We start from the raw sequence: 16,906 nt of genomic DNA, 5'->3' as shown, positions 1-16,906 counted from the left end.
TTTTTATTTTATTTCCGCCCGCAAAAAAAAAATTTCGGACGAAATGATGAGAAAGTAGAAAAAATAAATATTATTTAGCTGCGGAAATGGGCTTCCACATTTTAAGCACTAACAAATCTGCCTGGAAACTTAATTTGGCGTCAACAAACTATGTTGTAAAAAAATATGAAAACATATAAGTAACGAAGCAACACCTGTCACAACACATGAGTTTGTCCCCCAACTAATAAATAATGAAGTAAATAAACAAACCGTCTGATATAGCGCTGAAATGTATTTGGTCTTTTTTTCAAAATAAAAGCCTAATCTCAAAGCGTAATTTTGCATCTAAATAAGCAAATGACCAAATTAGCAAAGAATATTACTTCAGAATAAGTTTGTCTCATTTTGAGCACAGAAATGTGTCAGAAAAATTACTTTTACCCCTAAAACTACAAAATAATTAAGTAAATAAACTTAATTGTTGAACAAAAGGATAAAGCAAACTAGAATTATGTTATACTTTTAATCTGTTTTCAGAACAAAAGACTAATCTCAAAAGGTCAACACACTTACATCTAAATAAACAAATAATGAATAAATAAGTAAGCAATGCATCGAGTGTTATTACACAGTCACACTTGGCTGATTGATCAATTGCATTTTCCTTAAACTACATATTTTACACTACATATGTCCGAGTCCAGAGACTTGAACGTGTTTGTGTCGACGTTTTGCAGAAGGTATAGTGAGGAATGTGAAACTGAATGTAAACTTTGTACTAACTTCCTATTTTGCATTAGTCTTCAATTTAATTTAATTAGAAATTGAGCAGTTCGATAAAATAAAATATATTTCAAAGACGTATCAAGAATGTTCTTTTCTAAATATTGGACCCTTTCTTTTTTATCTTAAGAAAACAGTGTTATAGCGACCACAGCGTATTTAAATTGATTCAGTATAGAGGTTAAACACTAGATATTCAGTTGTATATATTAAAACTATGGTGTGATGTGTCATACGTGTTAATCGCGGAGTTCCTCAGGGATCTGTTCTAGCCCCCCTTTTGTTCTCTAAACACTTTACTTTAAATCTCGGTTATACTGAAGAAAAGTGTTGAAACAGTCAAAGTAAGAAGATTAAGAAGTGCTATTTGAAACATTTGAGTGCTGCTGGTGATGGAAGATGGAAACACTGGATTCAAGCATCAAAGAACCACTGACTCAGAGTTATGCTTCTCGATACGGTGATCAAAACACCAAAAAAAGTTTATTGCAAATAAAATAGCTAGCCGGAGCCGTAATACTGACATCCTGCACAAAGTCAACCAGAGAGAGAAAGACAAAGAAAAAGGTTTCAGGTCTATTTAAACCGATGAGGGGCTACTGACCGTCACTGAGCTGCATACGAGCGTGAAACTTCTATTTCTGCTTATGTTTTACATCAAAATACAAAACGGTGCATCTCTTAAAGCAACATCGAGAACAACGAGAGGCTGAACACGACCAGTCGGAGGGTTTTCTCTTCCTCAGCATCCCAGAAGTTAAAGAGATTCTATGAAAACACACCAAACCTTTGTGAATAATGCACGGTGTCCTGAAGAGAATTTCAATTAAAATTACTTCCTCAAAGGCAATTAAAAAAAACTGTCAAATTAATATAGTTATCTAAAATGTGATAGTCTTTACTTTGAAGAGTTTTTTATATTTAAAATCCAAGAAGACTTTTCGTTCAACTTTTGCAATTTAAATTTGAACTTTTATTTAGAAATTCTGAAACTAAAACCCCCTTAGTGTCTACTGTGCATTATGGGAAATGTATTTTCCAGAAGCTTTTGTAACTTGAGCTGTATGCGGGACATCTCGTCTTCTGCTGCTTCATCTTTGATTGTGTTGTATTTTACGCCTCTTTTGAGTGACACGTTACAGAAGTGTTGTGAAACTGCTGAAGCCGTCCATGAACATCAGATACACGACTTCTAGCTGTAACTGTTGACATTCGTGTTACGTATTCTGACTTGGATCGTTGATGCGTCGCCTACAGGTGTGCAGGAGGATAAGTCCAAGTGACAGAAATCAGCTTCAGGTGAATTTATTGAGCTGCACATCTGTTTCAGTCCAGAAATGTTTTTCATGACAAAAAGGGTTTTAGGTCATTTATCAAATCCGCCTCTGATTTCATGGCTTTCTAAGCTAATAATAATTAAAAAAAAATTACAATTAAATCAAAACTGGGAATGCTTTTTGGAAAAAAAAAAAAACGAAGCTCCCTCATTCTCACAGCCGACTGGATGAGGGGCCACGGGGCCCCGCCCCCTCGCAGCCTCTCCACCAATAAGATCTGAGAATGAGGACTGGAAGATGATCAGCGCAGGAGGTTCAGTCCTGCCTCCTCCTCCCTTTACTCCTCACAGGCCAGAACGTCATACAATCAGTCCATCGGGGATCCGCCTCTTAAAGCTCAGGCCTTCAACCAGCAACAAAGTAAAACAAAGTAAAACAAGACTGAAAACACTGACGAGAGAAAGCAGAAGGCAGAATGAGCGGCGTCAAAATAAAAGCCGGAAGTAAAGAAAGCGTGCGGCACGAGCTCAGATTCGCTGGAGAGGATTTATAGGAAGGACGACGTGGCTCGTCTGGAGGCTTTAAAACACAAAGCGTGTTTTACTCGGAGTTCTTTTCTAATTGTTTAAACCAACTCGCTCCTTCAAACAGTGCGAGTCTGAAACGGTGCGTTCAGACCAAACGCAAAGCTAACAAACTAGCGCACGCACGTTCCCTTAACGTCGCCCCCTGATGGCCAGTAGAGAGAATGCAGCTTCAACACATGGAGCTTTGGATCTACACAAGAAGAAGCCATATGGTCAATTTGGAAACTGGTGGTTGAACTCAACGACAGTCGGCACGAACATTAGCGCCACAAAAAAGTGGGATTTGAAGAACGCGGGTGTAAAACTCGCCTCTGGGTTCGGTCTGAACACACTAACGGTTTCTGGTCCAGCGGAGCAGACGAGCTGCAGACACAAGAGGATGAGGTTCATGATGCTTCCAGGTGTTCATTCAGATTAAACACATTTAGTTCAACTTTATGAAACGTAGAACCAAGACGACACTCGTGGGATGAAGGTTCCTGTGAGAGCAGCTGAGAGAAGAATCAACCACTCCGTCACCAAAAACAACCGAATGGGGGCCTTCCTTCAGAGACTAACAACGCTGGCTACGCCCCCTTCACTGGTGGGAGGGGCTTCAGGGAGATGATGGCAGGCTGGATGAGAAGTGTTAGGGGGGTGGGGGGCTACTGGTCCTTTTTCTCTGTCTCAGAGTCCTCTTTAACCTCCGAGTCTGTGTCCTCAGGAGGAGTCTCCTCATACCTGAGAGGACGAGGAGCAACATTATCAATCAGCAGAACTTTATTCACTTCATTATTTTCATTCATTTAAACAAACCATAAAATAATACAAACTATAAAATCTGCTTTATTTTTATATTAGAAACGCATTTATTAATAATTCATATTTTAGTGTTGAAGCTCAAATTTTTGATTCCGGCATTTAGCCGTGAACACAAACTCAACAGTTTCATTACATTCGTCATTTAGCAGTCGCTTTCATCCAAAGCGACTTACAGTTCAGATTCTATCACAGCTACAGGAGACATTCTGGGCTTAAGTGTCTCGCTCGAGGACACATCGACATGTACCAAGCAGAGCCGGGGTTTGAACCGCCGACCCTCTGATTGAAAGACGGCCCTGCTATCCACTTAGCCACAGTGGCCCTTTTCAAAATAAAAGCCCTGCGGCTTCAGTTGATTCATCTCATATATATTTAGAGTTTAAGATTCAAACTTAAACATTCTTTCCCCCCCTCCTTTTGTCTTTCATTGTCATCACCTTCCTTCTCTAATATTAATTAATATATAGATAGAGCGAGCGAGAGCGAGAGAGAGAGAGAGAGATAGAGATATATAGAGATATATGTTTAAAATGTCACTTTTGCACAATGAAAATTAAATATATTGAAATTATTTCTAATGAATGCATTGAGATGATTTTCATCGGGCTGATTACCTGCCCAGGGAAGACAGGAGGGTGTGTGTGTGGGGGGGGGGGTTATAGAGAGAGGGGCGGGGCCTCTACATGGGGGTGGGCCGTAAATGTCTGTGACGGGGGGAGGAGCTTGTTGCCATGGAGAAGGCGTCCATGGAGCTAGCCAGGCTGGCGGGCGAGCCGCTGACTGTTGGGAAGGAAGTGAGCCGAGGAGAGACGGGGAGGAGCTCCTCTGATGACTCATAGCTGACCGGGGGGGACACGAAGGACAACAGAAGAAAGGTGATGACAATGAAAGACAAAAGGAGGGGGGGACAAAGAGAGAGAAAGTTTAAGTTTGAATCTTAAACTCTAAAGTTTAGAGCTACGAAAGAGATCTCATGCTAAAATAAGACAAATGAGAGGACAGGGGACGAGAGGAGGGGACAGAGGAGAGGACAGAGGACGAGAGGAGGGGACGAGAGGACAGAGGACGAGAGGAGGGGACCGAGGAGAGGACAAACGAGAGGACAGAGGACGAGAGGACAAAGGAGAGGACGAGTGAAGAGGAAGCAAGGACAGAGGACGAGTGAAGAGGACAGAGGACGAGAGGACGAGAGGACCAGAGGACGAGAGGACGAGAGGACGGAGGACGAGAGGACGAGAGGACAGGATAGAGGAAGAGAGGACAGGACAGAGGAGAGGACAGAGGAGAGGACAGGACAAAGGAGGAGCGAAGAGGACAAAGAAGAGAGGACAGAGGACAAAGGCAAGGACAGAGGCGAGGACAAAGGACAAAGGACAGGAGAAGAGGACAGAGGAGAGTACATGAGAACAAAGGCGAGAGAGGAGCGAATGAGACGGACAGAGACAGAAGGTGGTGACGGAGCTGAGGAGGAGAGATCGTGGCAAGAAAGAGGAAGAGAGCCGAGGATGATGATGATGAAGAGGATGAAGAGACGAGTCTGACAGTCTGAACATTACAAGCTCACAGAAATGTGATGCAACGTTTCCACTTCTCACAATCCCAAAAACTCATATTTTTGACAGACGAACAGATGGATCGTTTCTGGATCAGTTTGGGTTCGTGAGGATTTTAGTCTGACGAAGGAGACGAAAACATTTCTCGCCGCCATCTTTTCTTGTCTCTTTATTTTCTTGTGTTCTGTATTTTTGATGTCGTCCCTCTTCCAGTTTTATTGTCACATTTCACGCTCCTGTTTCTGTTCTGCCGTCCAATCACAGAGCAGAAAGGATCAAACCATGCGATCACTAAACCGACCAATCGGCCGTGAGACGTTGACACGGACCATTAAACGTGGGTCACCACACAACATCGGGAATAACTCATCAATTCTATTCAGTACTTCAAATGGATGTTTAATATTTACATTATGTTTACATTTTTAGATATTTGAGAAAATGCTGACTCACTCACTTGAAGTCATTGTGACTCACCTGAACATCTCCGTGAGTTCTCCTTTGAGCAGAGCCACGACGACGGGGAAGCCCACGCAGGACGGGACCAGGTAGAGCAGAGCGGGCTGCAGAGAGACAGACAGACAGACAGACAGAGAGAGACAGACAGGTAGAGAAAGAGAGAGACAGACAGGTAGAGACAGAGAGACAGAGAGACAGAGAGAGAGGTAGAGAGAGACAGACAGACAGACAGAGAGAGACAGGTAGAGAAAGAGAGACAGAGAGAGAGAGAGACAGAGGTAGAGACAGAGACAGAGAGACAGAGAGAGAGCGCGAGACACACACACAGGTAGAGAAAGAGACAGAGACAGAGAGAGACAGACAGGTAGAGAAAGAGAGAGACAGAGACAGAGAGGGAGAGAGAGGTAGAGAGAGACAGAGACAGAGAGGTAGAGAGAGACAGAGAGGTAGAGAGGGAGAGGGCAAATTAACTTCAGGCTGCTGAACACAGCAGAGAGGCTAAAACATGTAAATAGTTTAATATTTATAAGTAGAGACTCCACGTTTCTTTTCCTACATTAATAACACTTGAAACATGTAGAGGTGACCTCTGCCTCGTACCTGTGCGTGTTTGAAGGTGTGCATGACGAAGATGGTGAGGCCCAGTCCAAAGATGTAGGCCAGGAAGCTGGAGTAGAAATACGTCCTGCTGTTCTTCTTCAGGCTGCAGGAAGGAATAGGATCATAAGGAAACGTTCAAACCTCATATCTACCTCAAGAAGAGAAGAGACAAGTCAAAGAGAGAAGAAGAGACGAGAGAAGGAGACGACGAAAGACGGCGACAGACTGGCGAAGAGACGAGAGACGGAGAGAGACGAAGAGAGACCAGATGAAGAGAAACGACGAGTCGGCTAGAGACAATGACGAGAGACGACGAGAGACGACGAGAGACGACGAGAGACGACGAGAGACGAGACGAAGAGAGACGAGACGAAGAGACGACGAGAGACGAAGAGAGACGACGAGAGACGAAGAGAGACGAGACGAAGAGAGACGACGAGAGACGAGACGAAGAGAGACGAGACGAAGAGAGACGAGACGAAGAGACGACGAGAGACGAAGAGAGACGACGAGAGACGAAGAGAGACGAGACGAAGAGAGACGACGAGAGACGACGAGAGACGAGACGACGAGAGACGAGACGAAGAGAGACGACGAGAGACGAGACGAAGAGAGACGAAGAGAGACGACGAGAGACGAGACGAAGAGAGACGACGAGAGACGAAGAGCGACGAGACGAAGAGAGACGAGACGAAGAGAGACGCGACGAAGAGAGACGAGACGAAGAGAGACGACCAGAGATAGGACGAAGAGATGACGAGAGAAGAAGAGACGACGAGAGAAGGAGAGACGACGAGAGAAGGAGAGACGACGAGAGAAGGAGAGACGACGAGAGAAGAAGAGACGACGAGAGAAGGAGAGACGACGAGAGAAGGAGAGACGACGAGAGAAGGCGAGACGACGAGAGAAGAAGAAGAGGAAGAAGAAGAAGGTGGGCGTTACCTGACGTCAAAGCGCAGCAGCAGAGCGATGAAGATTCCCGGGATGACGATGTCTCCCAGACCCAACATGGCAAAGTTACTGGCATCAAGTCCTCTCTCCAACAAGTCCTGAGGAAACACCACTGAGGAGAGAGGAGACGAGTAAACCACACGTCCAGCCGATGTCTCCGTCACTCGGAGACATTTACACTCCGACCACCGACCTCACGTACTCACATTTGATCGGTGCCTCAAAGGACCTGGCAACCGTCACCATGACGTTGGTCCCAAACACCTGCAGAGAGAAGCGATCACAACACAGATGTCGTGGTGCGTTCAGGTGCCGCAGGGTTATCTGGTCTCATCTTTACACAAGTCCTTGAAGTACATTTGTGGGACTTAAAGTGATGTATAAAAGCAAAAATCCATCATTTCTACTCACAATTTGATTTAATTTGTCTTACAGATGCTGTTAAATGAAGGGAGATTCAGGTCTGTTGAAGTTGTTTTGGGGCAAACATGAATAAAGCTGGTGATTTCTTTTTATTACTTTCTCTGCTCTCATCTCTTTCCTGACGTTAGCTTTGTTCACTTTTCAGCCCAGTTTGTATTTCCATAAATCATCTCATCTTCATTCTACACGTACATTCAGTTATTTTTGCAGAAGAAAGCTAGAGTGGAAATCCTTCATTCTACTTTCAGCCAATCAGAGCCAAAGATCTCAGTGATTCTTAAACTCACGGCCACTTTAAACCAAACTAGTTATTTAGAACTGAACTTTAAAATAATGACACATTAAATCTCTCTCTGTTCACTGCATCATTTTGTAATGCTGTCCGAACGAGAATTATTATAGCCTGTGATGTCACAGTATCCCACAATGCACAATGGTCAACAACAGAGCAATATGTCCCATCATGCATTGCACTGAGAGAAAAAATAGCAAATACATGAGCTGTGGCATGGAAATAATATATCTCATGTGCAGCAACACAGACTTTTGGAAAATGTATTTATTTATGGGAAATAGGCTTATTATTCACAACGCAGCGCATACTGCTTTAATCTTTCAGTTTTTACCTTTCACAATAAAAGTCCTACACATACAGTGTACACCGCATCACTGCTTACCACGGAGAACTTAAATCAACTCATTCGCTAAAAGGAAACTCAATAAAATAGATAACAATATGTATTTATTTAACTGAATGAGTGTTAAAAACATAAATCGTCTCACCCAGAAGACGTCGTAGACAAACAGCCCCCCCAGCAGGATGCAGCCGGTACTGACGTTGTTCAGGTGGAGCAGCTCCACTCCGTTCAGGGCGAACGCCAAACCAAACAGGTTATTGGCTATCCAGTGCTGCGACATAGAAACAGTACTTGCGGTGAGAAAAACACAAATATGACATCAGCGCTCTGCGACATCATCGGGACAGTTAATAATAATACCAGCTGATGATGATGTTTAACCCTTAACTCTCCTGTGAACCGGTGAGACGTTACCTTTTTCACCAGGTACCAGACTCCCACCACGGTGCTGATGATCAGACAAATCAGGTTCTTGGTGTCAAACTCATAGTTCACTATTTCTGCAGAGAGACGGAGAGATTGATGTTATTGGTCAGCACACTAAATCTTCTGTCACTTTTCCTTCAGGGGAAAATTGAAAATTCATCTGTAAGTTCATAACGAAACGTTGATTATTACATTACAAGACGTTCTCTCACTCAAACAAATCTCAATGTTGTTCCAAATGTTTTTAATGTGGCTCCTCCACGGATTATTTTGGACTTGCAGATGTTACAAATTGGGAGCTTTTCTTCCACACCGACTACATGACATAACAGTCAGGTGGCCGATTGATCGGTGCAGATGTAATCAGCAGCAGAAGATGTGACGATAGAATACAACAACGTCTCCTCAGCAAACAGGCTCTCTCACCTTCTCTGTACTCTTCGGAGCCCTGAGTGAAGAGCAGCTGGTACTGTTTGTTTGAGAAAGACTCGGGAAAGATTCTGGACATCAGAGGACTGAGAAACAGAAAAAAGAGCAAAGAGTTAATCACCGACTTCAATAGGTTACCATATCATCACGACAGCCATGTCACGATATCACGACACTGTTGTTCTGCACTATGGACGTGTTCTAGTTCTCTCTACTTCTATCATGGTGGTTCTGTTTCCATAGAGGAGCAGAACTTTATGTTACATAGAACATGAAGACCACAGAGAGAAAACTGTGAAGGAGCGAAAGACGCCCCTAAACTGCTTTGGTGTTCAGAGGGTTAATCGAGGTCGACAGCGATAACAGTAAAACCCTTTTTCACACTTTGATGGTAAAAAACTAGAAACATTTCTAAATGCTCCCAGTGTGTGTTGGTTCCCTCTGAAAAGTTTACAGCAACTTCAGGTGAGTGGCAAGACTCTCTGTCTTAACCACATATCGATACAAAACATCAAAATATCACGATTCCATGCAGAGTTGATTTTTACCACCCACCCGTACAATGAATTGACTTGCTTGTTTTTGGTATTTCTCTTCTCCTACATCAGTGTGTTGCTTTACCTCATGGTGTGAGACAGAGCCAGGACGCCCAGGCCGAAGAAGTAGACCGACAGCAGCATGTTGATGTACTCTTGTGAGAATACCTGCATCAGAACACACGTCACACGTTACTCTGAGTGTTGTGGACGTGTTCGTCCAAACTCTCTCTCTGCATGAGGCCCCTGGAGTAAGGGTGAGGAAACCCTGCTGTTACCTTGAAGAAGAGGTAGAGCCCAAACAGAGTACAGCTGGCGATGATGGGAAACCTCGCTGCGTCTCGACCGGTGATCGTTTCAGGCATGTCTGATGCATTCTGGGAGGAGAGATAAATACAGAGAGCTAAGTGTGTCACTCTAGAGAGGGATGTTGGAGCTTTCAGTGTTACGGTTAAAAAACAAGTCACCTCAAAACAATACAAACTCCATATCAGTCAGTTAAACTAAGAAACAGACTACCGGTAAGTTCAATCCTGTAAATGATGGTCCATTTAGAGTCACACAGACCATAACGCAGGGGATGCTTTAGGGCGGGGCTACACAGCGATTGACAGGTCGACACCAGAGACGTATACGGCGTCTCTACGTCACTCCTTTTTTAGCTTTTGGAACAATCATTCCTATTGGTACCAATAACACTCACTACGCAGAAAATATTCAGTTTTATTCTGAAATAAGGACAATCATCCTACTGATCCGTTTACACGACTAATGAAAACATAAACTACACTAATATTCCACGGTGCGAACACTTACTTCCTGAAAAAGGTCGGCATTGAGATATTTAAAAAAAGACGTTGCTATCCAAGTCCTTCATAATGTAACAGTAAGTGTGTTTCCACACACACACACACACACACACACACACACACACACACACACACACACACACACACACACACACACACACACACACACACACACACACACACACACACACACGATCGTAAACAGCAGAGAGACGAGTGTGCTACAAACTGCATTACAAACCTCATTCTGAATGAGCCGTACACATGCTCAAAGATGATCAAACAGGATTATCAACATGTCACAGGTGTTTTAACCAGAATAAAACCAGAGTGTGACCTTTACACAACACTCCACGGTGAGATATGTGTAGCCACAATACGTCAGGACAGCACGGGGAACAAATACAGATGTTTAGGGGCAGAAGTCTCCTCAAATCAATCACAACAGTCTGAAGAGGACAGAGAATAAAAGCAGGCAGTTTCAGAGAGTCACTTTAATTCAACTCCCAGAGAGTCTCCTCCTTTTATATATTCTCCTGCTACTGCCCCAGAGAGAGAACGTGGGACAGTGGAGGAAAGCAACGGACGTGGGAAAAAAAAGATTCAAAAGGAAAGAGGAGACAAAGACAGAAGGAGGAAGCGGATCCTTGCTGCGGCACTAAAAAGGAGAACACCGTCTTCAATTACGACAGAGTACCCGATCAGGTAGTGGACAGAGTACCTGAACAGGTAGTGGACAGAGTACCTGAACAGGTAGTGGACAGAGTACCTGAACAGGTAGTGGACAGAGTACCTGAACAGGTAGTGGACAGAGTACCTGAACAGGTAGTGGACAGAGTACCTGAACAGGTAGTGAACAGAGTACCTGAACAGGTAGTGTACAGAGTACCTGATCAGGTAGTGAACAGAGTACCTGAACAGGTAGTGAACAGAGTACCTGAACAGGTAGTGAACAGAGTACCTGAACAGGTAGTGAACAGAGTACCTGAACAGGTAGTGTACAGAGTACCTGAACAGGTAGTGAACAGAGTACCTGAACAGGTAGTGAACAGAGTACCTGAACAGGTAGTGAACAGAGTACCTGAGCAGGTAGTGAACAGAGTACCTGAACAGGTAGTGAACAGAGTACCTGAACAGGTAGTGTACAGAGTACCTGATCAGGTAGTGAACAGAGTACCTGAACAGATAGTGTACAGAGTACCTGATCAGGTAGTGGACAGAGTACCTGAACAGGTAGTGGACAGAGTACCTGAACAGGTAGTGTACAGAGTACCTGAACAGGTAGTGTACAGAGTACCTGAACAGGTAGTGGACAGAGTACCTGAACAGGTAGTGTACAGAGTACCTGAACAGGTAGTGTACAGAGTACCTGAACAGGTAGTGGACAGAGTACCTGAACAGGTAGTGTACAGAGTACCTGAACAGAGTACCTGAACAGGTAGTGAACAGAGTACCTGAACAGAGTACCTGAACAGGTAGTGAACAGAGTACCTGAACAGGTAGTGTACAGAGTACCTGAACAGGTAGTGTACAGAGTACCTGAACAGGTAGTGTACAGAGTACCTGAACAGGTAGTGAACAGAGTACCTGAGCAGGTAGTGTACAGAGTACCTGAACAGAGTACCTGAACAGGTAGTGAACAGAGTACCTGAACAGGTAGTGTACAGAGTACCTGAACAGGTAGTGTACAGAGTACCTGAACAGGTAGTGTACAGAGTACCTGAGCAGGTAGTGTACAGAGTACCTGAACAGAGTACCTGAACAGGTAGTGAACAGAGTACCTGAACAGGTAGTGTACAGAGTACCTGAACAGGTAGTGAACAGAGTACCTGAGCAGGTAGTGTACAGAGTACCTGAACAGAGTACCTGAACAGGTAGTGAACAGAGTACCTGAACAGGTAGTGTACAGAGTACCTGAACAGAGTACCTGAACAGGTAGTGAACAGAGTACCTGAACAGGTAGTGTACAGAGTACCTGAACAGGTAGTGAACAGAGTACCTGAGCAGGTAACAACAGACGCCGCTGATGACGCTGCTCGTGCCAATAACAGACGATTCCTCCACGGAAATGCAGACTTTTACTGAACTGTAAAAGTCTGTGGAGGAATCAGCTGTTATTGGAGCGATTAGCGAGCGCCATGACCAGCGGCGTCATCAGCCCTATTAAGCGGCCAAGCCAGTTAGCCGTAAATGCTATTCAGAGCTACAACAACAACGGTTATTGCCGCGTTGCTTTTAGATTCTAATGAGAAGACACCCTGCTTCGTTTTACTTCTTCTGTTTGGTAGCCTTGAGAGACCTTAGTCTGTAAGTATGTCTGTATGAAGCATGAAAAGATGTACGAAGATATATTATATTCGCTAATGCTAATCGCGGTTAGTATTTCCCCATTGGCGGTAATGTTAAAATTAGCTTAGATGCTAGCGAGTCGGACATGTTATGATGTTCAGAGAAGACGACAACTTTAGTACTGTTAAAAGCATCTTGCCGTTCAACGGGGACACCTGCGGCTTATACACCAGTGCGGCTTATCGTGTACCGATTCTTTTTTTTCTTTTAAAAATCAGCAGGTGCGGCCTGTCTACAGGTGCGCTCTATAGCCCGGAAATTACGGTATATTTTAACAAATATTCTCATTTTTCAAATTTAACTGGATGGATTATAAATAATACATGAATAAATGTTCTTCTCATTTCAAGTAAATTAAGAGCTGGATTAAACAATAAATTACGTAACACAATTCATTTTAGATAAATTATGTTCACTGAATTGCCCTGCAGCTTTAAATGCAGTTCATTCAGGGTGAAGTGAAAAAGCCACGATATTATATTTTTCTCATCTTCTAAAAAGAGAAAGTAGTGTTGGAAGAATTCACTTATATGAGTCTGTCCAGTCAGAGTCTAATGACTCTGGTCTCTCTGGACATTTCTCTTTTGGAAATCGCCCAATGATTTGACTTTCACATCTCTCACTTCAACAGTCCTGCTCTGTCTCTGTGTCCTCGTCTCTCCCCGTGTGTCAACATCTCACTCAAGTCAGGAAACTTGGCAGAATGCCCATATTTGATTGGCTGAGCTGCATCACGTGATGTGATTCACACCGCATTGGTCAGTGTTTTTCCTGCACCGCTGAACAAGTGCCGTAAATGCAGGAATAATTCCACTGCATAAAAAATGCCCTTCAAAATAAAATCACTATTTTTTATTTTATTTTTTGTCAGGCAAAGGCCCGCGACCCACTGAAAACGGGTCCGCGACCCACCAGTTGAGAATCACTGGTACAGAGTACCTGATCGGGTCGTGAACAGAGTACCTGAGCAGGTAGTGAACAGAGTACCTGAGCAGGTAATGAACAGAGTACCTGAGCAGGTAGTGAACAGAGTACCTGAGCAGGTAGTGAACAGAGTACCTGAGCAGGTAGTGTACAGAGTACCTGAGCAGGTAGTGAACAGAGTACCTGAGCAGGTAGTGTACAGACCCCTCCTGACTCACCGACAGTAAGTGAACTCCATGGTAAACTCCTTCAGTGTTGGTGCATTCACTGATGTGTTAGTGCTGTGAACAAGCGGCTCTCATACTCACTCTGAACCCAGAATCGTATTCATTTTCTCCGAGCTCCTACAGCCGGACAGACAGACAGATGAGCACAGACAGACAGTGAGAGAGAGGAGTCAGATCGGCAAACAAGGACAGGAAGCAGGCCCCAAAAATCAACAGGAAACAAATAGTCATTGTTGAATTCTGAGAGCGAAACAGTTTGAACGATTAAAGGTGTTATTATAAAGATGGCCGACAGAAGAGAGCGACAGGAAGGATGAAGAGGAGGCGAGAAGATGAAGAACAACAAGGTTCAGGAGCTGGATTCAAACCCAGGTACACCTGAGACAACAATACTCATTTTTTTAAATTTGGTATTTGGTCCCTGCTGGCCACCGTACATCCAATCCATCTGTTAAATCAATGGTAACCAAATAAACACCCGTTAAAGTCCTTGGTGGTAGTCTCCTCCTACGCATGTTACCACGATGACTCACCAACAGCCTCACGAGGTGGAAACCACCATCACTGACGCAGCTGGCAGTGAAAATGAGTTAGCAGCTAATTCAACTTCTAACGCTGGCAGCAATGTGTAAACTAGTGGATTCAAATCAAATCAAATCAAATGCAATTAGATCAGCTAGAACACGGCCCTCTTCATATTAAAAAAAAAAAGCATTTAAATCAAATTCATTGAAACATGTAACTTTGTCATCTGATCAACTTCAGCTCTGTGGTGAAAACACAATCTACTCCAAACAGGTGGATTTTAGGATTACCGTACTCTTCAAACTATCCTTTCAGCTAACTGTTTGACTTACAAGACAATAATAATCATCAGCTCATTTCTATTTCATGATACTTCAGAAGTTAAGAGCGAGGGGTGGGAATCACCAGAGGTCCCGCGATACGATCACGATACTGCGATATTCTGAGTATTGTGATGACATAGGCCTATATTGCAATGCATTACTTTTTTGAACTTCAAATGATGTCCCCAAAAGGAAAACTGTGTCAACATGTTTTATCTAATAAGATAAAGTTTTCAGTCTGTTCATCTCACTTCAATCATTTTTATTGCAGCATGCTGACCCAGGACCTTTGCTGACCTCACCAGAAAACTCAGCACCATCTAGTGGACTGCAAAAGTGATTGATTTTTCTAAAAAACAAAATCTTTTTTTTGTTAATAGTTTATATAATAAAAGCGATTACTTGGCGTCCGTGTATCGATACAATATCGCCACGCAAAATATCACGATACTATGCGGCATTGATTTCCCCCCCACCCCTAAGAGCTACAGTCAAACATCCTTCAGATAAATGATGGTCTGATTACTGCCAATGTAAATCCTATTAATGCTGCATTAAATCTATGACTAAATGAGACTTGTTAAGGTGTTTGTTGTTCAATGTAAAAACATTTTGAGGTGAAGTGATATAGTTGTCCTCTTTAAGAAGGTGGAGGAAGAAGTGATGCTACTTTCACTTAAAAGTGAAGTTTTAACTGGACCAGTCTCAGTCTAGTCCTGATCCTCTATGAAGACCTCCATCAGTAAACGAGACCATCAGAGGGAAGATCATATAGAGGATCAGGGCCTAAATGTTAAAAAGTAGTAATACTACAGTGTTACAGGTAAACTTCCTTCATTCAAACACCAAAGTATTTAGCATTAAAATACACTTAAAGTACAAAAAGTACTCATTACGCTGATAACTGATTATAATTTTAGGTTGCAGCTGGAGTTCATTTTTACACGTAATGATCTGCAAAGTAATGAACGCTGAAGTCGAAAGTTACATAAAGCACAAGTACCTTCAATTATACTTAAGTACAGTATTTCAGTAAATGTACTTTTCCACCACTGTCGACCAGACGTCATGTTAGTGAAACATCATCACTTCCGGGCTGCAGAGAGGATGTGGGAGGGTGTGGGTTGTTTTAACAGTTAGCTAAAGCGCAACTGCGCATGTGCACCAAAAAAAACTAACCCCAAAAGAGTGCAAATAAATCCACTCTGGTACACGTCACTCAAACACGTGACTGTTTTCAGGCCTGGCTCCTCAGTCAGGTAAACTGTGACTACAGGTGAACAGTGTGACTAACGTCACAGGTAAACAGCAGTGTAAACAAACACCAGGGTACACGAGACAAATCAATAATAGTGTTGGGGGCCCGATAAGAAGACCCGAAAGTAAAACTCCACAACAGAGAATATTTGTGTGCAACAAGTTGAAATGAAATATGTCAGTTAACGTTACCTGAAAATAACGGTTAAAAAATGCTAACAGCTGTAATATCAGTCCTACCTTTATTTCTGGTAAATTTAAATTAAATTAATGAATATGTTTAATACATATAAAGCTTCATACGTCTGTAGCCTGGGCTTTTGAAATATTTTAGTTTGAGGAAATGTAAGACTTTTGAGACGGCATCGAGCCGTTAGCTGAGCTAGCTAGCCGTTAGCTGAACTAGCTAGCCGTCAGCTGAACTAGCTAGCCGTCAGCTGAACTAGCTAGCCGTTAGCTGAGCTAGCTAGCCGTTAGCTGAACTAGCCGGTGTTCAGCTAACGACCGACGGGGCCGAAGTGAAACCGCATCACCGAGGTCCGTTCTAAGTTACCTTAGATTTGGAGCAGGTGACGGACCGCAGGGCTCCGAAGAAGATGGGCAGCAGCGCCATGAACACCAGACCGCCGTATGCCAGCGCCGTGCCCTCCGGAGAGGCGACGAACTTAACCGTAGCGTTGAGCGCCTCGGTCCCATTGGAGTCCGTGGCGTTCAGGGCGTTCAGGGCGTCCAGGACGGCGGAGGGATCAGGGGCTTGTTCCGTCTCAGCCATGGTTCTTCTTCTTTAGAGACAGGGTAGTACTGGCGCGGCGGCAGAGAGACTGACAGATGGGTGGAGGTGTGTTTCTCATTCATATACAATGGTGATGCTGCAGTAAGGCCACGTTTCCTAAAACACAGAGCAGAGAGAGGAGGCGGCGGAGGGGGACGACGAGGTCTCACTCTGCCGCTGTTTCCGGGCACCGTAGACATCACCGACACGTTCTGTAGCTGTCATCGTGCACTTCTCAGACGACAAAATGTAAACAAGGACAATTAAAGTAAAAA

General features: G+C 43.7%; 1 protein-coding gene across 2 annotated transcripts; it reads right to left on the bottom strand.

Annotated features, from left to right (window-relative positions):
• Positions 1 to 1,167: 1,167 nt before the first annotated feature.
• Positions 1,168 to 16,774, bottom strand: hm13 (histocompatibility (minor) 13). Of its 2 annotated transcripts, XM_079272973.1 has the most exons (12): positions 16,413 to 16,774; positions 13,836 to 13,871; positions 9,724 to 9,822; positions 9,531 to 9,613; positions 8,907 to 8,995; positions 8,469 to 8,554; positions 8,200 to 8,325; positions 7,200 to 7,257; positions 6,985 to 7,105; positions 6,043 to 6,145; positions 5,461 to 5,546; positions 1,168 to 3,349 (listed from the first exon to the last, which is right to left on the bottom strand). In XM_079272973.1, exons 1-12 carry the CDS (start codon positions 16,629 to 16,631, stop codon positions 3,274 to 3,276), a joined length of 1,182 nt encoding a protein of 393 aa, XP_079129099.1. In that variant the 5' UTR covers positions 16,632 to 16,774; the 3' UTR covers positions 1,168 to 3,273. The 2 variants fall into 2 exon arrangements, with proteins under 2 accessions (XP_079129099.1, XP_079129100.1); XM_079272974.1 differs by lacking the exon at positions 13,836 to 13,871 and having other exon boundaries at positions 1,190 to 3,349.
• Between the last annotated feature and the right edge of the window lie 132 nt (positions 16,775 to 16,906).

This window comes from Melanostigma gelatinosum (assembly GCF_949748355.1).
Source record: "Melanostigma gelatinosum genome assembly, chromosome: 8".
Lineage (NCBI taxonomy): Eukaryota > Metazoa > Chordata > Actinopteri > Perciformes > Zoarcidae > Melanostigma > Melanostigma gelatinosum.
This window is presented reverse-complemented; position numbering and strand designations above follow the sequence as displayed.

Excerpts from the sequence above, each read along its gene's own strand:
- hm13 (XM_079272973.1), bottom strand. The coding sequence starts at position 16,631 with ATGGCTGAGACGGAACAAGCCCCTGATCCCTCCGCCGTCCTGGACGCC. Across the intron at positions 5,547-6,042 it reads ACACCTTCAAACACGCACAG|CCCGCTCTGCTCTACCTGGT; the intron begins GTACGAGGCAGA and ends GTCTCTCTGCAG. Across the intron at positions 3,350-5,460 it reads GAACTCACGGAGATGTTCAG|GTATGAGGAGACTCCTCCTG; the intron begins GTGAGTCACAAT and ends TCGTCCTCTCAG.